General features: G+C 43.9%; 1 protein-coding gene across 1 annotated transcript in view; it reads right to left on the bottom strand.

The window, feature by feature from the left end:
• Window positions 1-227: 227 nt before the first annotated feature.
• PPM1L (protein phosphatase, Mg2+/Mn2+ dependent 1L) overlaps window positions 228-19,732 on the bottom strand; it is a 333,222-nt gene continuing 313,717 nt past the window's right edge. The window contains exons 3-4 of the mRNA XM_065876875.1: window positions 4,341-4,502; window positions 228-1,200 (exon numbers count right to left, since the gene is read on the bottom strand). Coding sequence (XP_065732947.1) covers window positions 854-1,200; window positions 4,341-4,502 — 509 coding nt within the window. The 3' untranslated portion in view covers window positions 228-853. The remainder of the gene's footprint in view (window positions 1,201-4,340; window positions 4,503-19,732) is intronic.

Here is a 19,732-nt window from a genome sequence, read left to right as displayed (position 1 = left end):
CAAATAGCAGACTTCCCAAGGAGCGCTGTGACTTATTCGGCCATGGTGTCCTCTATCTACCCTTAAAGGTGGAAGGGATTATGGTACTGTGATTTGCTTTTTTCACTTGGTAATGTAAAAAAATCGTGGTGTCTGGTGGTAAAGTTTAACAGCTGCCTATTACATTAGGTAAGGTGTAGGCCAAAGATTAAGGTCATGCATGATTAGGATAAACACACAAAGACTGGTCAGGTGGTACACAAAGTCTATTTAACTAATAAAGAAAGCGAGGGAAGAAGTTTACTTCTGCCATGCAGGCGGCTCTCATCCTCCCCACGTCCCTCAGCCTCCAAGAGCAGCCACGGAATAATAAACCATTTCCAAATCTGTTTCTGCAGGGCTGCTGCAGAGCAGAAAACCTGGGCTCAGGAGGACAAAGCATCCTCAGGACAGCTCTGCCCCTCGGCATAGGGTGTGGCCACATCGGCCCTGACTCACTGCTCCAATGAGAGGACACAAAGTCTGATGCCTGGAGGGCCCTGTAAGGGATCTTGAAAACAATCGTAAAAGGAGAATATATGGCACATATGCCATTCACTTCATACATGTGACTCTACAGCTATATATTTATATATTTTGAACATTGGATGAAAGAGTTGGGAAAACACAAAGAAACCATTTTCCAGCCTCTCAACTACATTGGCCAAGAACACCCTCTGTTCATCAGGGCACATAGACTTAAGATGGCCGGGGATGGGGAACCCCATGTCTGGGATGGATGATTCTAACTGTAACTCCCACACCTTTCACTACATTAAAAGAAACCAGTGTGTTGAAAGTCCTTTAGTCTAAGGCAGCTGAGACCCCAGAGGGTTCACTGCTCTTCTGTTTTGCTGCTATTCCTGAACTTCACCACCATGACTGTGATGTTGTCAGGGCAGCCTCTGTAAAACGACTGTAAAACTATGCTCTTGGCCCCAAAGTGAGGTTCATCCAAGCGGTCCTTGATGAATCGAACAGCTTCTTCGTTGCTGAAAGCATCCCAGAGGCCATCTGATGCCAAGATCATGAACTCGGGCTGGAGCTTGTCCAGGTCAAAGGTCAGGATATCTGGGTCTGGGATGACCACGTTGAGATTTTTCAGCGGATAATCCCCCAGGGATCGAGACATGGCCAGGATTCCCTGGACCCTCCAGGAGCCATTGAAACTAATGAAACCACCTGGAAAGATAGAATGAGCCCATTAGCTTGACCAGCTGCTCTATCACACCCCGGGTGCGGTCCGCGTGCGTCTGCAAAGGGCTGACCTACTGCATGTGACCTATGTGCTCCCCTCACCCCACCTTGGCGCTACCAGGAGGGAACAGCGTTCCTCTGCATGGCTTGAGGTTTGATGCTCTGCGGGTAGATCCTCAGGCCCTCATCCTTGGTATCTTAAAAGCCTTCAAGACCAAATTAATAAGAATATTGAGGGTAGGAGGCATGGATGGGTGAGGGCATCAGTTTTAACTTAAGGACACCTTGGCAGCTCAGTGACTGACAGTAGGGAGCCCTAGGGTGGGGATCCAGGGACAGCAGCAAAACAGCACTGAAAGGCAGGTGGATGGTACCAGAGAATACCACTGGGATCCATCATTAGCTTGAGGCTGCCCTTGGGTGTGCCTATATCTCAAAACACCTCCCCAGATAGAATCAGGATTAAAGAATGGTGTATTTTAGCACAGTTGTTAAAGGCTCAGGCCCTCGGGGCAGACTGCTTGGATTTGATTCCTGGCTCTGTTACTTTTAGCTTTGTGTGACTTTGGATGAGAAACTCTTTCTGATCCTTGGTTTCCTTGGTTCCAAAATTGGGGCAATAACAGTACCTATTCCACTGAGGAGTTGTGAGAAATAAAGGAGTTAGTTATTCCATATTAATCACCTGGCACAGTGCCTGCATATAACATGCATTCAGTATTACCTATTATTATTTTTTCTTTAAGGGAGCTAGAAATTTGTCCATTCGCATATTATTTGTCATATTTATTAAATATATATTCCATGCAGGGCAATTTGCAGGCTATAAAGTTAGACAAGATCCAGACCTTTCTATAAAGAAGAAGACAGCCTGGCAGGAGGGAAAAGCCACCTGTATCAACAGCTACAAGCACAAAGCAGCATTTCTTCAGGGAGAGACTAGTACCTGTTAAATGCTGTAGGCAGATGGGGAGGAGGGAGCGAAGATTTCTGGTTGTGATAATCAGGGAGGAGTGAGCATTAAAGGTGGGCTTTGAACGATGGGTAGGACTTCCATGGGCAGGAATGTACGAGAACATTCCAGGAAGCGTGGTCTCCTGGGCAAGAGCATGGGCTCTGGAGTCACTGTCCTGGGTCTCAATTCTGGTCTCACCATTCACTAGCTGTGTGTCCTTGGGCACACTAGCCTCTCTGAGGCTCCACTTCATTGGTTGTAAAATAAGGATAACATCATCAACCTCGTAAGGTAGGGAAAGAGAAAGTATATGTAAAGCACTCGGCTTAGCTCCCAGCACAGAGCGAGCACACAGTAAATGGCAGCTGACATCACTGTTGTTGTGGAAACAGCTTAAGGAATGGAGACAGAAAGACCAACGTGTATTTGGCCTAGACTGGTTGCAGCGTACTGTCACACAAAACAGGAGGGGGAGAGATGTCCAGAAGGGAAGGCTGAGGTCAGAGAAAACACACACAAAGATAAGAAAACCAGTCATTGTTCATTAAGCCCTGTTGTAAAATACACCCTTGACACAGGTGAGATTAACCTCCTTGGAGATGCTGTCAGAATTTGCTACTATAATCACTGTGGGGGCGGGGGAGGGTGGATGGGTACAGCAGGGAAAAGGAGAGAGGATAAAATGGGTTGACATTTCAGGAGAGCGCTGGATGCTAAGGTGGCACCTCCACATGTTCTGTCTACACATCCCTCCTTGTGCTTCCTCAGGAGCAGGCTGACTGTATCCTAAGTCCAGGGCCACAGTGGACTGAGATGCTGTCTTCGTAAGGAGGGAAGCTCATCAAAGCGCGATAGATGCTCTTAAAACACTGTTCCATCCCATCAACAGAAAACCTGACCAAAGCTTTCATTAAAAATTATTCTGCATCTCAAGCAGTCACTGAATAAAATTCAATGCTTTTGGACTCAACAGTATAGCTTCCTACTGTGAAAACTCAAATGTTGATTAGGTTCTGGGCAGAAGCTGATGTGTAGACATTGAGGGTCAACCTGTAGATTCCCCCAGGCAGCAGGGGCCCTTCTTGGGCTGAGACCCAGGGTACCTGAGCTCCCTCGGCAGCTGGGCCTGTGGCTTAGCATGTGACACAGAGGCTACATGCTGTGGTTGTCAGTCTGGGGAGGGAAGGGCTCCTCCCCTGCACGGGTAGAAAAGAATCCCCCCCCAAATTGACTATGAAAGTGTAATCATCAACTGATAATCTTTCTTCAAGTCTTCATCCCAACGTCACCTTAGTGAGGCCTATGCTGACCACCCCGTGACACTCCCCATTCCCTAACCTGCTTTGTGTCTCTCCATAGCAGTTATCACCTTATAATATACTAGATCATTTACCTATTTTTACTTATTTATTATTAATGTCTGTCTGTCTACTACATTCCCTACCTGTTTCTCAGTTCCAAGATGTAAGTTTGTACCCCCAAGCCTCTAGATGTTGAAAAAGTGAAAAAGGGATTCTCCCCCTCCCCAAACTGAAATATGTACTTATCTTAGGCACAGAGCTCAGTGTTGGGAGTATAGAGCTGAACAGACCAAGTTCCTGCCTCAAAGAACTCATGGTCAGGAAGGCAAGACAGATAAGAGGGCCAGGTATGTCCACACATGTGAAAGGTGACCCAAGAGGTCCACATAGGATGCTGGGGAAAGACTGAAGGGGTGTGACAGGGAAGGCTGCCAAAAGGACACCCTTAAACCAAGTCTTAAAGGACAAGGTCGTTGTTACCCACTAGACGGTGTGGACAACACTTGCAAAGGCACAGAGGTATCAGCTCCATGGTTCGTTTGGTGGTTAGCAGTTTGGCATGGCTGGAGAGAAGTGGGGTATGGCAAGCAGGGGCCCAAAGATCTCATTAGCCTTTAAACTAAGGGCTTTTTTTTTTTTTTTTTGGCTCTTTTGTAATCTGTGGCCACAAAGAAGGGCAAATTCAGTGGCCACTCATTTGATAGGAAATGTTACAAAGTCCAGTCCCAGCTGCCTGAGCAGCAGCCTCTGTACTGATCCACTCATCACTGGGTAAAGGAACATCTTCTCCCCCAGGGGCTCTCCCAGCAAGCCACCTTGTCCACTTGAACAAGACAGCACAAAGTCCTCGGAGACATTCACAAACTCACCGGCTCTCTTTATCCTCTTCCTTTCCTTCAGCTGGTACGGCTTGTGATCATGAGACAAAGGAATGGCATTCCCGTCCTTGTCACACAGGACCCCACGCGAGTCACCCACATTGGCCACGGTGAGGTCTTTATCTGACAACAGAGCAATCAAACACGTTGTGCCTGCAAAACAGGAGAGAGAAGCAATACAGGTCAGTGGTGCTTTGAGGTTAGGCTGCTTCTCGTGGTAACTGGTCCTTCAGTCATTAAAACTACTCCTGCTGGGTAAGAATTTGACTCCAGCCACTCGGAGAATGACAGTTGTTCACTTCAACAACACTGATCAGATCTGACAGTCAATTTTCTTAACCATGTTGGAGTCTCACTGAAATAGGCTAGGATAACGTTATCATTTTCCCAAATCATTGTCTCTGCTACTCTTGATTTAAATGCATATCACACTTAAAAGGATTCAGAGAGAATCAGAAAATCAGCTTGAAGCTTCAGACGATTGATATTTATTTTCTGCTTCTTTTTGGTGCTGAGTTTCTGTGAAATCCCAATTGAAAGTGGGAAGGATGGGGGTCAGGTGGGCTCTTCAAGCAGGAGGGCCTGGAAGGGCCAGTAAATGACAGATGCCAACAACCAGGTCCTATGGAGCCATGGGGAGCGGTGGGGGGCGGGGGGAAGCCTATACAAACTAGTCTATATGGAGTCTGACAGCAAAGACTGGCGGCCAGAAACAGGTCGGCGCCAGGGGGTGATGGGGGCGAACTGTAAAGGCAGAGGCAGGAAAACCCAATATGAGGACAGAAATGAGGTCTGTGTCGACAGGCAGTGAGGGATTGGGGTGGTCAGAGTCAGAAGGGAAGCAAGAGGGAAGAGCTGTTTGCCTGGAGCCCACACAAGACACAAAAGGACAAGCTCTCTCTCCTCAAACTCCTCATGGAATGAGAATGGATAAAAGCAAGTAGAGCTGCACAGTCCGGTCTAGTTGGAGGCCGCCCTTATTACCTGCCCGGTGCCCTCTGTCCAGCCCCGTGCCCTCTGTCCAGCCCCTCTTTCTCCTCCCCCGCCTTCTGACAGTATCACTGAGTGAGTATGCAAATAAATACCTGCTGAAATGCACAACCCATTAAGCTCTGGCTTCAAACCAATAATGCCTTTCCTTGTTAAAATTATTCATCAATTAGTCTTCATTAATATTTAACTTCCTCATTAAGAAGGTGATATTCAATAACAGAATGCAAACTGCTTTTTATCTGCACAGAATGACAAGACTGAATTCTTAAATAGACATAAAGAATAAACACAGATTGATATCAAGAGCGGGGAGAATAATTAGCATTTCCAGCTATTATAGTTCTCTTGGAAATTCCATTCTAAAGGCTGTTTAACTCAAAAGTGCCTTGATCAGAAATGGAAGCACATGAAATGTTGGTTAACTCACAATGTCTGATGTGAAAAGCCTTGCAAAAGGACAAAAGACTAATCTCAGGATTATCAAAGCAAATAGCAAATCTTTCACGTTAAAAAAAAAGCTGTAAGAATGAAAATGTAAGCACAAGATGGACAGTTCATATGATTAGAAATCATTATTCTCAGTTTTTCATATTAGTTGCATTCTGGTCTTCAACCATCCTCACTTTGTCCTCAAGCATCTGATTGTGTTAACCTGTCTATCACGATGAGAGCACAGATTCTCCTATAAGGCACACTCTTGGAGTTTGAAAGGTGAAATGGAGACGCTGCGTTATTGGATGTTACGTGGCTTGGGGGCATTATATCAGTTCAACTCTTGGAGTTGTGTCTCTCAGAGGCCCTCTTCCCTTCTCACTCTGTGCACTTCGAGAGATCACGGCCCTGACCTTTGCTTCCACCACCATCCTACAACGCTAGCCTGGTTGACACTCCTGAGTTGATATGGACATCAACTGCCTGCTAGGCATTTCCATTTGCCTGTACAACATGGGATCCACAAGAGGCTTTCGGGTCTCCATGTGAGGGAGGTGAAGGGATCCACCGGGATGAGCTATAAGCCGTTTCCCCACCCCCATTTCAGCCACAGCAGCTCTACATCCATTGTTAGCTTTATCGGGATGCTGCATGTTCTTTTTGTCTGTTTTTTGTTTTTTTTTAAGAGGGGAGAGGTAATTTCTATAGCTAAAAAAAAAACCTTTGAAGTTTAATTGTATATGTGATTAAGAACCACTGAAGGGTTTTAAGCAGGAGAGTGACATGATGAGATCTGTGTTTTAGATCATGTCAGTGGCTCTGTGGAAGATAAACTGGAAGCAGGGGGAAGAGGGAGAGTTCATGAGGATCTGAATTAATGTAGTAAACACAGGGATTGAGGGTCGGGGACAGATTACTTAAGACCAGAATGGATAAGTCATAGAGAATAAGGAAATAAAGGAGAGGGGGAGGTCTAGGATAATGTCCTGGTGTCTAGAAGCAGGGCACTGGGTGCTCCATGGACAAGCACTTAAGGAGATGTTGGCTTGGGCTTCTGGGAGAGGCTTTCTCACTGAAAGAGACATGATGCAGAACACGACCCATTTCTTTGGCCTCCTGTGGCTCCTGTGTTTCCCAGGGCTGTGGCAGCCATCTTGCACCATGAGGGGATATGGCTCAGAGTCAAGGCTCTGTGTCCAGAATGGGGAGCGGAGAGGTGAGGAACCTGAGTCCCTGAGACATCACAGAACTGCTGAACCTGCCTGGACCCGTCCTGTTCTTGTTCTGCAAGACACTAAATGACTTTATTACTTAAGGCTTTTTACATTGGATTTTTTGTTGTTGTTGTTCCTTTTGGTATCCTAACTGGTTCAGGGGCTTACAGTTCAATAAGGGGCTTCTGGGGCTTCCCTGGTGGTGCAGTGGCTGGGGGTCCGCATGCCAATGCAGGGGACACGGGTTCGTGCCGAGGTCTGGGAAGATCCCACATGCCGCGGAGCGGCTGGGCCCGTGGGCCATGGCCGCTGAGCCTGCGCGTCCAGAGCCTGTGCTCCATGGCAGGAGAGGCCACATCAGTGGGAGGCCCGCGTACCGCAAAAAATAAAATAAAATAAAATAAGGGGCTTCTGGATGAGAGATTTAGAGGGTGACTGCTTTGCTTCACTCACATGTGAAGATTCATGGCCTGCTGATTCCTCTGTCAAGAAGACCATCCCATTGTTTCTATGGGTCTGTAAAATCTACCTCCTGATGTGGATTTCAGGAATGTACTGCTTGGAGAAAGTGGAAATTGCCTGTGTCAACAATAGACTCTTAGGCCTGGACAAAATGCGTGAGCCCCAGGTGGCAGAAGGAGAGCTGCAGGCTGTGTTTAGGGTCACTGAAATGTCACTATTCCCTCCCCATAGAAACCTGCCCGTGTCCTGGGTGGACCCCAAGCATGATTGAAAACACTGTAAATAACTTGTTGTTTGGGCTTTGCAGTCTTAGCTCAGGATTACCAGAGACAATTTATAATCTAATCTTACATTACAGCAGAAACTACCTTGTGGCTGAGGAAAACTCCAGAAAAACATTATGCCCAAGAGGAAAGGAGAAAATCATTTTTTCTTTTGTATGTATGAGAAAAAACACTGCCAAGACTCTGGTTATTAGTTTTGAGGTAAACTTAGCCATCATAGTACTATTGATCAGATATACCAGCGTCTGACAATATCACTCAACCCTGAACCTCAGGATTGTCTATATTAATAATTTAATCTAGGTGATACCTTAATTGAAAATCTGGACAATATTTTGGAGCTTTAACCTAATAGTCTGACTTAGATTAAAAAAAAAAAACTGAAAAAGTAAATTCACACAGACTAGACTTCAAAATCCTAGCTGAGTGAGGTCTGGCAAATTATTTAACTTTTAAGCCTCAGAAAATGGTACCACCATCCACTTAGCTGCTCAAGCTAGGAGACATCCTTAGTTTTTCTCTCTTCCTCATTCCTGACATTCAATCCATCGTTAAGTTCTGTCACTCGTACCTCTCAAACACATCTTAAACCCCTTCCCTTCTCTTGTTCTCGTCGCGCTGACTGTGGTCCAAGCCACCACCATCTCAGCCAGCATGCTATTTCAGCTCTCCAGGTCCTGCATGATCTGCCCCTGCCCCAACCTGTACAATGTTATGTCATACCACCCTCCCCTTGCTCAAGGCCTCCCTTCTGTTGCCCAAACATGCCAAGCTTTTTTTTTTTTTTTGCGGAATGCGGGCCTCTCACTGTTGTGGCCTCTCCCGTTGCGGAGCACAGGCTCCGGACGCGCAGGCTCAGCGGCCATGGCTCATGGGCCCAGGCACTCCGCGGCATGTGGGATCTTCCCGGACCGGGGCACAAACCCGTGTCCCCTGCATCGGCAGGCGGACTCTAAACCACTGCGCCACAAGGGAAGCCCATGCCAAGCTTTTGGTTGCCTTTGGGCCTCTGTACGCAGTGTTCCCTCTGTAGTCCTTGGCACTGGCTGACATGCACATGGTGATGTCTCAGTCCAAGTGTGACATCTTCAGAGGCCTTCTCTGATGGGGGATCTAATTTCCTCTTTATATCCTTTATTGCCCTCACAACACACAATTATGTAAATATCTTGTGTATTTCTTTAAACAATTTATTTAATGCCAGTCTTCCCCTGTACAATGTCAACTTCACAAGGGTAAGAATATCACCTGCTTGTTTTTCTTCCTATAATGCTGAGGTTTAGAACATCACAGACCTCATATTTGCTGAATAAACAAATTAATAGAGGAGTGATAAACAATCACACACTCTCTCCTTGGTCCTGATCTGACATTATGCTAAGCTCCCACTGTCTTGCTCTAAGTATGTCAACCCAGTTCAGTACCACACTGTACCACATCTTCTAGATATTGCCACAGCAGGGAGATAGCCAACTGTAGCAAAATACATTTTACACATTGATCAAAACATAAGGACCCTCCTGTACATGTATAACCATGCTCACAGGCACACTTTTAGTAAGTGGAGAGAAGTTCCAGCCCAGGCCTGTCCCTAGCTCTTTCCTCCAGTCCAGGCTCCTGGAACAATGTTAATGAAACATGAGTAGGGCATCCATCCTCACCAGCTTCTAAAGCCGTGGCACCTTAGGAAGCAATAAAAGTGCATCATGGTGGTCATTACATGAATAATCTCTGTCTACGTCTGACCTCAATTTGTACTTCAGCAAAGCAGGCACGTTTTTGTGTTGTTGTATTCTTGTTTTCCTTAGGAAAAACACACGAATGCCCATTATTCATCAGTCTATTCCTCTAAGCCAGCCTTCTCTCTTCTGATTTAATTTCTGGGATGCAGACAAAGTAAAGGTACACAAGAAAATCTATTCTGGACTTATCTAAGTATTTTCATTGGATACTATTAGGCAATGAATGCATTGGATGAGTTGAGCTTGAGAAAAACGTAAAACCTAATGAGGATTAAGTAGTTTGGGATATCTCAGCCATCTTTTAAAACCCTAGCTAAAAACTTTCCCAGTTCAATTAATAACAAAGTAGTAATACAATCTGTTCAATGCTACAAACGATGTGGCTAACACACTTGCAGTTGATTTCCTGACCTTAGGGTTGGGGAGAGGCAGGTATTATTCTTCCCTTTAAACAGATGAGAAAAATGGGACTCAGAGACTTCAAGTGTCATACTCATGATTACACTGCTCAACGCATATGTACTGAATGACCAAATGACTAAAAACCCTGGGAATCCAGAGTTATTACTTTAGTAATAATGATAGACCTACTGCTTAAGCATTTTACTATAACGCTAAACATTTTATTTACATTACCTAACTTAATCTGCACTACCTGTGAGAAGGCATAATTATCCCCACTTTACAGGTGGGAAAACTAGGTCTCAGACGGTATAGCAACCTGCCCAGGTTGCTATACTGACAGTCACACACACGGACTGACTGATTCCACTGGGCCAAACCTTTGATAATCGACACTCCTTCTTGCTTTAAACTGTTCTCTTCCTACCCCCAGAAGGAATGATTTCTGTGACCAGTTTCTACATTTCTGTGTTTCGAATAGTCCCCATCAACTCTCCCCGTTTTGTAGTATAAACTGGCGCATGTCACAGAAAAGTTTGTAAACCAGGATAAAATTTGATTAGTGTGATGTGAATTTCCTTTAATATAACTGTGATTCTGGATTAACTTAAACAAAGCTGGTACATTTCAAATTCTCAATAATAATCAGAAAGCACGTGAACCTCCACAAGTAAAAACACAAGTGACTTGGATTAGTGTCAGGTCCTTTTCACCTTGAATATTTTGCTGGTTTTGAACAGGAATTGCAAACTCCGACGCCTTCGGGTAAATAGGCCAGGTATAAGAAAAAGCTTATTACCCTCTTGGAGTAGCTTTACCCCTGTACTTTTGACAGAAACATGGGTTCTGAAGATGTTTTTCTACTCTAAGAATAGGCAAGGGATGATAAGGGACAACTGACATCAGGTTTCAGTGTTGGGTCCACAACAGGGAGTGGTGTGGCTTGTGGCAAACTAGAGAACACTTGCTAAGGGGGCAGCATTTCCTCAGCAGTGAAGATGGTTGCCATGTGGGAATGCAGGCCCACTGTAACCAGTTATTCAGATTTTTCAGGGGAAGCTATTTTTATGTGAACTCTCCTGACTTTTCAATATTGACAACTTTTATTTAAAAAAACAATGCAAGCCAAACAAAAGGCAACTGTAGGTCAAATGATTCTTTGACCCATTAGACTAGCAGCTTCTTTTGGGACCAGGGGGATGCCTTATTCATTGCTGTATTCTTATCGTAGTGCTTTGTACCCTGCACAGACCCTTAATGCTGGGAGGGGCGCTAAGGACTGAGGTGGTGGTGAGGAAAGTGGAGGTGCTCTTGTACAACTTGTACTAATTGTAGTATTTGTACAATTCACACCTTTGTACTACGTAAATATATATACTCTTATTTTTTGAAAAATATTAACAGGGTTATCTAGGTGATGGGATTTTAGCCCACTTTCTTTTCTTCTTTATGCTTTTCTGTATTGAGATGAATTTAACATTACTTAAAACCACAATTTATTCACAACGGTTCAGGAGCATATCCACTGCAAAAAGCAAAGTATTCAAGACATAAAACAGGAAAAGCAGAATTGACAATCATGGTAGTAGAATGGTACAGGTAAAAAAAATGGCCCAGGCGAATAAGGCCATGACAATGATGACAGCACCACTGTTGACAGATCATCAAGTTCAGATTCATATTCGCCCACCAGTGACTATCCATCAGTGACTCCGTGACAGACATGTGAGCCTCAGCTGCCTTCAGGCTTCCCCTGCACAGCCTCACCTGACCTCTGAGCAGTGCCATCTACAAAGAACAACCTGCCCTGAGTGCCAATCAAAGCACATTACTCTCAACCCCTTGCACTCCCCTCCCCCTCTTCTATGATTTAAAAGTTGGAGGCATGAGAATCCTTATTTTATGGAAGTTCAGCTTACTGCAACATTTTCTTAGGTGCCTGACACCGCAGCTTCACTTTTTCTGGGGTGGGGCTGGGAGGCTGGGCAGAGCAGAGAAAGCCGAGTGCCGTTAACATGACTTAGGAGCCCTGCTTCACAAAGCAAGTGGGCTCTCTCCCAAACAATGAATGCCACTCACTCATGCTAATAGTGATTTCCCTCAGTGACAGAAACTCTTTTGTAAGAGAATAAAAGGAAATGGCCATTTTTTTCTTCAGGATAGAAAGAAAGAAATTGGGGGTGGGTGGAGAAGAGGTGACAAGTGGAAAGGAAGGGAAGGGGACACACACACACACACACACACACACACACACACACGAAGAAACAGAGAAAAAGAGACAGAGGATGAATGAATGAATATTTCAGTGAAGGTGTTACAACCGCCTAAAAGCCATTCATTATACCCAGCAAATGGAGATTCAACACGTTTATATGATACGGAAAAATAGGTTTATCCTGAAAAGATTTGACAGTGAATGTTAGTTCAATAACACAGTTCCAGGGCCTAGATGACATCAAGGCCTGGAAACTGACAGAAATTATACTGGTGTGAAACATACCGGGAAAAGAGCAGGCAAAGCCAGTCATTAATGAAAGCATCATGGGGAATGATAAGATCAGTGCCGGCAGGGCTTCCAGCCGATCTCCCACAGCCAAAGCTGTGATGAGCCCTGAAACACAGATTAAGTACCAGGCAGCTCGCAGATAAGACTGACTCCCTGGACCCATCCCCTGTCTGCACGATCTCTAAGTCTGCCCAAGTTTGACCTTCTCAGAGTCTGTTCACCAGTCTTGTAATAATTAATGCCATGGCAGAGACAGACCTGGCTGGGGTGATCCAATCTCTGGAAAACTAAAGAGTAAGCTCTAATCTTTCCTTCTTTATGCCTTTTCTCTCATCTATTGCCTGAATCCTTACACTTCCCAGCTCTAAATTCTCTTGGAGGTGGGCCCTCTTTAGAATTATATTAACGTGCATGGCTGGGGCCGGAGAGTCACCAGACACAATTGTCTAACTCCGTGCAGGAAGGAGGCTACTGAAATAATACCAATTAACAATTCATACTATAAGTCAGTAGCTCCACTGTGATGAGTCTTATAGTGAGAGTTTGAAAGTTATTTTATGCTGTGAGAGCCTTGAATGGAAAGTGACTGGAAAGAAATCTATGTGTGCAGAGAGACATGTGCGGGCCAAATTGTGGGAGCTGCCATACACTGTCCATTCACCCCATGCCAGGCTCTGTGCTCAGTCCTTGGCATAGGCAATCTCTTTAACCCTAACAGCCTATGAGGTACTGTTATTCCCGATTTACAGATGACAAAACTGAGATTAAGGGATCAGCCCAAGGTCATGTGGCTAGTGAGGGACAGAACTTACCCAGTGTGTTGTCAGAGTGTTACTTTCAACCTTGAAGCAGGCTGTGGCTAGTCCATAGTTACTGTTTCTGGGCAAGCCAGAAAAAGGCATCTCTTCCTCAAAACACTTTACTAGCATCTCCATAAAAGGACCATAATGCATGTTCAAGTTGACGACAGTGTGAACGGTGCCTCCTAGAGCCGTGTAGTCAAACATGCATGGTGATGTGGAAAGCCCTGCTCCCGGGCTATACCCTGCCCGCGCCACCCCACTCCTGGCCCTGGAGGGAAGAGACCAGAGGAGAGGGTCACTCAATGAGGAATTTCTGCAGGACAGCACATGAGAGGTTTTCTACTTCACACAGAGACTGGCAGCAGCCCTAGAGCCCAAACTGGAAGTGAAATACTTTTTTTTTTTTAATACATCTTTATTGGAGTATAATTGCTTCACAATGCTGTGTTAGTTTCTGTTGTACAACAAAGTGAATCAACTATATATATACATATATCCCCTCCCTCTTTTTTTTTTAACATCTTTATTGGATGGAGTACAATTGTTTACAATGGTGTGTTACTTTCTGCTTTATAACAAAGTGAATCAGTTATACATATACTCCCATATTTCTTCCCCTTGCATCTCCCTCCCTCCCACCCTCCATATCCCACCCCTCCAGGCGGTCACAAAGCACCGAGCTGATCTCCCTGTGCTATGCGGCTGCTTCCCACTAGCTATCTACCTTACGTTTGGTAGTGTATATATGTGTCCATGCCTCTCTCTCGCTTTGTCACAGCTCACCCTTCCCCCTCCCCATATCCTCAAGTCCGTTCTCTAGTAGGTCTGTGTTTTTATTCCTGTCTTACCCCTAGGTTCTTCATGACATTTTTTTTTCTTAAATTCCATATATATGTGTTAGCATACGGTATTTGTCTTTCTCTTTCTGACTTACTTCACTCTGTATGACAGACTCTAGGTCTATCCACCTCATTACAAATAGCTCAATTTCGTTTCTTTTTATGGCTGAGTAATATTCCATTGTATATATGTGCCACATCTTCTTTAGCCATTCATCCGATGATGGGCACTTAGGTTGTTTCCATCTCCGGGCTATTGTAAATAGAGCTGCAATGAACATTTTGGTACATGACTCTTTTTGAATTATGGTTTTCTCAGGGTATATGCCCAGTAGTGGGATTGCTGGGTCATATGTTTAAGGAACATCCATACTGTTCTCCATAGTGGCTGTACCAATTCACATTCCCACCAGCAGTGCAAGAGTGTTCCCTTTTCTCCACACCCTCTCCAGCATTTATTGTTTCTAGATTTTTTGATGATGGCCATTCTGACTGGCGTGAGATGATATCTCACTGTAGTTTTGATTTGCATTTCTCTAATGATTAATGATGTTGAGCATTCTTTCATGTGTTTGTTGGCAGTCTGTATATCTTCCTTGGAGAAATGTCTATTTAGATCTTCTGCCCATTTCTGGATTGGGTTGTTTTTTTGTTATTGAGCTGCATGAGCTGCTTGTAAATTTTGGAAATTAATCCTTTGTCAGTTGCTTCATTTGCAAATATTTTCTCCCATTCTGAGGGTTGTCTTTTGGTCTTATTTATGGTTTCCTTTGCTGTGCAAAAGCTTTGAAGTTTCATTGGGTCCCATTTGTTTATTTTTGTTTTTATTTCCATTTCTCTAGGAGGTGGGTCAAAAAGGATCTTGCTGTGATTTATGTCATAGAGTGTTCTGCCTATGTTTTCCTCTAAGAGTTTGATAGTTTCTGGCCTTACATTTAGGTCTTTAATCCGTTTTGAGCTTATTTTTGTGTATGGTGTTAGGGAGTGATCTAATCTCATACTTTTACATGTACCTGTCCAGTTTTCCCAGCACCACTTATTGAACAGGCTGTCCTTTCTCCACTGTACATTCCTGCCTCCTTTATCAAAGCTAAGGGGACCATATGTGCATGGGTTTATCTCTGGGCTTTCTATCCTGTTCCATTGAGCTATCTTTCTGTTTTTGTGCCAGTACCATACTGTCTTGATTACTGTAGCTTTGTAGTATAGTCTGAAGTCAGGGAGCCTGGTTTCTCCAGCTCCATTTTTCGTTCTCAAGATTACTTTGGCTATTCGGGGTCTTTTGTGTTTCCATACAAATTGTGAAATTTTTTGTTCTAGTTCTGTGAAATATGCCAGTGCTAGTTTGATAGGGATTGCATTGAATCTGTAGATTGCTTTGGGTAGTAAAGTCATTTTCACAATGTTGATTCTTCCAATCCAAGAACATGGTATATCTCTCCATCTATTTGTATCATCTTTAATTTCTTTCATCAGTGTCTTATAATTTTCTGCATACAGGTCTTTTGTCTCCTTAGGTAGGTTTATTCCTAGATATTTTATTCTTTTTGTTGCAATGGTAAATGGGAGTGTTTTCTTGATTTCTCCTCTCCCTCTTGCATCTCCCTCCCACCCTCCCTATCCCACCCCTCTAGGTGGACACAAAGCACTGAGCTGATCTCCCTGTGCTATGCAGCTGCTTCCCACTAGCTATCTATTTTACATTCGGTAGTGCATATATGTCGATGCTACTCTCACTTCGCCCCAGCTTCCCCCTCCCCTCCATGTCCTCAAGTCCACTCTCTATGTCTATGTCTTTATTCCTGCCCTGCCACTTGGTTCATCAGTACCTTTTTTTTTTTTTTTTTTTTTTTAGATTCCATATATATGTGTTAGCATATGGTATTTTTCTCTTTCTTTCTGACTTACTTCACTCTGTATGACAGACTCTGGGTCCATCCACCTCACTACAAATAACTTAATTTCGTTTCTTTTTATGGCTGAGTAATATTCCATTGAATATATGTGCCACATCTTCTTTATCCATTCATCCATCAATGGACATTTAGGTTGCTTCCATGTCCTGGCTGTTGTAAATAGTGCAAGAGTGAAATACTGATAGCAACACATCTGAGTGTTCCTGAGAACACATTAAGGCCTTCTTCCACCAAGACGTAGTAGGATGGCAAACTATCTTTTTGGGTTTCCAAATAGAGGAAGCAGTGATAGGACATACCATATAGGGAGGGAGACTCATGTGAGGCCCCCAGACCGGGCCCAGAAAGAAGCCCCCCACCATAAATGGGACCCCTTTTGGTCTTCCTTTGCAACCGAAGCTGCCTCAGCTTCCCTTCGTCACATGCTGGAGCATAGAGTGGCAGGAGTAACGTTTTGTGAGAAATGGTCTATTACAAATTAGAATTTTCTTCTCCTCTGAGATTTTTGCATAAGCAAAAAAATCAGCCATTGAGCTGGACACTGGCTGAATGTGAGGCAATCAACTTGATGACAAACTCTATTATTTTAAACCCTAGTGCTAGGAGTCTAATTCCAGATTTAGGTATACTTGGGCTCTTCCCCAGCAAACATACAGTAATTAATAAAATGACTAGAAGAAATAAGAAACAGTGTACAAGTACCAGAAAGGTCTTTTCCACAAATGAGGTGTGCACCCTAAATAAGACAAACAATCTATTTTATGAGGTGATGGGAGATGGGGGGATGAGGTCATAATTCAAGCTTTTAGAATCTGATGGAGAATTCATTGAATTTTCATACTTCACCAAAGTTAAAATATAGCTGCATCATCTGATGTTCTTGGACACCATTTTTAAATCGAAGTGTTTTTTAACTTCACACTTCAGCTGCAGTAATAATGTTTACTTCATACTTGAGTGTGACCTGTGGACACCCTTCTAACCCTTCATTTTTAGTTCAGTATAAACATGTTAAAGAGAGTCACTTCCTATTAAACTGATCACATGTACTGGGGAGTCTTAGAAGAACCACAGCATGTCCTTTTGCTGCAGGAGCCTTCATCTCTCCTCTCTGGCATGACTATTTTGAGGTACAAGTAATCAAACAAGCTTCTTTGAAGCTCATTGACATACTTCTCATAACTCTTGCTGACATTTAGTTCAGATGATAACATGCTACTGAAATTAATTTCTAATTACATAATCACAACCTGGATTCTAAGTTCAGTATCTTTTAATGGTAAATAAAATTAATTTCATGGTTCTTTGATTCTTCCTACATAAGCCAGAGATGCACTGGCTATATTTTTTCATGTCTTCATGTTATTTAAGAATTCTTCAGTGAGATATTTCATTTCTCTTTAGGGTTCCCAGCAAATTGCAAGGACTGTTTCTGCTTCTTTAGGAATGTTATGGAAGTGAGGTACAATAACTTCTGAAATTGAGCTTTATTAAAAGGGGTACTTGCTTTTTCATAAAAGGCAGAGAGGAGAAAGGGCACAGAGAAGAAAGAGGAAAAGGCTGGGGATGAGAGGTGCAGGCCGATTCATCTGGTGCTTAGCAGAGAATTGCACTTTCTTTGACCTTTTTTATCTCAGCGCAGAGTCAGCCTTTTCCCTATTTTTTCCATTAAAAACAAACCTGGTCTTTGAGGTGATTAAGTTATCTTTATTTAAATTACCATATAGCTAGCCATCTATTTATATATATACGTGTTGGAAGGATGACATCTGGAGATATTAATGGAAGTTCCTGCCCCATGTGTGTACATGACTGTCTTTCATTCAGTGTGAGGCACTCATTGTCCCAGGGAAGATTAGGATTGCTATGGCTGAAGTGCAAAGAGAAAGAAGTAGTCAGGTTTAGCTTTTGAATTTCAAGGAGATTGGAAACTCACAAAGAGACAGTATTCTCAGAGAAAAAATTTTTTGAGCATCCGTCAGCCTCAGTTCTGGACTAAACCTCAGGCATATGAAGATGGAGCGAGTTTTCCTGCCCATGGGTCCTCTCTTCTTGCTCCCCTGACATGTAAGGCTGGGCAGGAAGGAGGGTGGTGATGGGGGGAGGTGGAGGGAAGACAAAGAGTCTTCTTTTTTTTTTTTTTGCGGTACGCGGGCCTCTCACTGTCGTGGCCTCTCCCGTTGCGGAGCACAGGCTCCGGACGCGCAGGCTCAGCGGCCATGGCTCACGGGCCCAGCCGCTCCGCGGCATGTGGGATCTTTCCGGACCGGGGCACGAACCCGCGTCCCCTGCATCGGCAGGCGGAGTCTCAACCACTGCGCCACCAGGGAAGCCCGACAAAGAGTCTTTAACGTGTGGATCTCCAAGAATTACAATTACATGAAGTTCAAAGCACAGGAGACCTAGACCTTGCTTTCCAAGGCACAACCCAAGAAATCAGAAACCTTTGCCCCAGTATAGAGAGGCAATGGCTGAATGAGCTCACTTGGACAGCCTAACGTGGAGTAGAAAGGACAGCTGAGAACTGCTGGGCTTCTCCTGAGGGAGAAATGGCACCTCTCAGGAGCTTTGGAGCCTTCCAACCACAGGTCCTGGAGACCCTGGGTCACCTCAGCAGGTGCCATCCCAACATCCTGACACTTAGATCACCCCTGGGGAAAACGGGGGGGGTGAACACATAAGCTGAACTTGGTATTTACACGTAAGAACCTGAGGAAAAGTCAGGAAATTACGGTATCTTCCTGGAAATGAATATAGTAAGATTTAGTAACAGATCCAATATGGACCCAAAATCTGTTACATTCAGTCCTATGGAGACAAATTAAACTTCAACACGTTTATTTTGTAACCATGTAATGTGTGTGCATGTGTGTGTGTGTGTGTGTGCACGTATCTGCCTATCGCACGTTGCACATCTTAAATCTTACCCTGGCATAGACATTACAAAATTTAAATTTTAAAATGTTACAGCTAGTACCAACAATGTTTGATAACCAAACAAGACTACCCTGGGCACTGAGTTTGTTAACACACACCTATCACTGAAGAATTCCAGATGGAAGGAGAAATTGTTTCCAAAGCCAAATTTGCCCTTGTGAATGAAGTACACCATTGGCAGGTTTTGCAGTTATACATAAATTATTTTCAGATGATCTTTTCCATCCAAACAGAACAAACTCCCGTTTAAAGGGACAAAATAAAAGTTGTACAATTATGTTCATTTAGGATAAATAAATAAAACCAAATATGATTTGGGGCCGATCTGATCCAATAATTAATTCTCCAACTTGTTTTCAGCTTAGTGGGCTACAAAATTGACTCTAAAGCTATGTCTCCAGGAAGGCTGCTTCCTCAAAGATCTGATAAAATCCTGACTTTAATTCCATCTGGACACATGCCAAAGAAGTGATATCCCATCTCTATATCTACAGCCAGGAATATACAACCATGTTGCTTCTTGAAAATGACCGTCTTTCTCCTCTCTCTCTCTCTCACCTCTATGTCCTGTACCTAATAACAGTATAAGATTGGAAGGGTGTGTGTATTTTGACTAAATAGTTTTATGGCCTTTGTTCCCTTATTCAGTGCCGACTGTGTGTAAATTACGAGGCTTGGTGCTGGAACGATAAAGATGAACAAGATATAGTCCTTAACCCCAAGCACTTACTGCCTAATGGCGAGATGGAACCAGACACTTAGAATCCAGCATGGTAAATGCTGTGACAGTGTTATGAGAGGCTGGGCATGTGGATGGAGGGGATGCCTCAGTCTAGGGAGATGGTGGGTCAGG

The sequence above is a fragment of the Phocoena phocoena genome, chromosome 4 (assembly GCF_963924675.1).
Source record: "Phocoena phocoena chromosome 4, mPhoPho1.1, whole genome shotgun sequence".
NCBI classification, from domain to species: Eukaryota; Metazoa; Chordata; class Mammalia; order Artiodactyla; family Phocoenidae; genus Phocoena; species Phocoena phocoena.
Note: the sequence above shows the minus strand (reverse complement) of the source record. Positions and strands in the feature narration are given on the sequence as shown.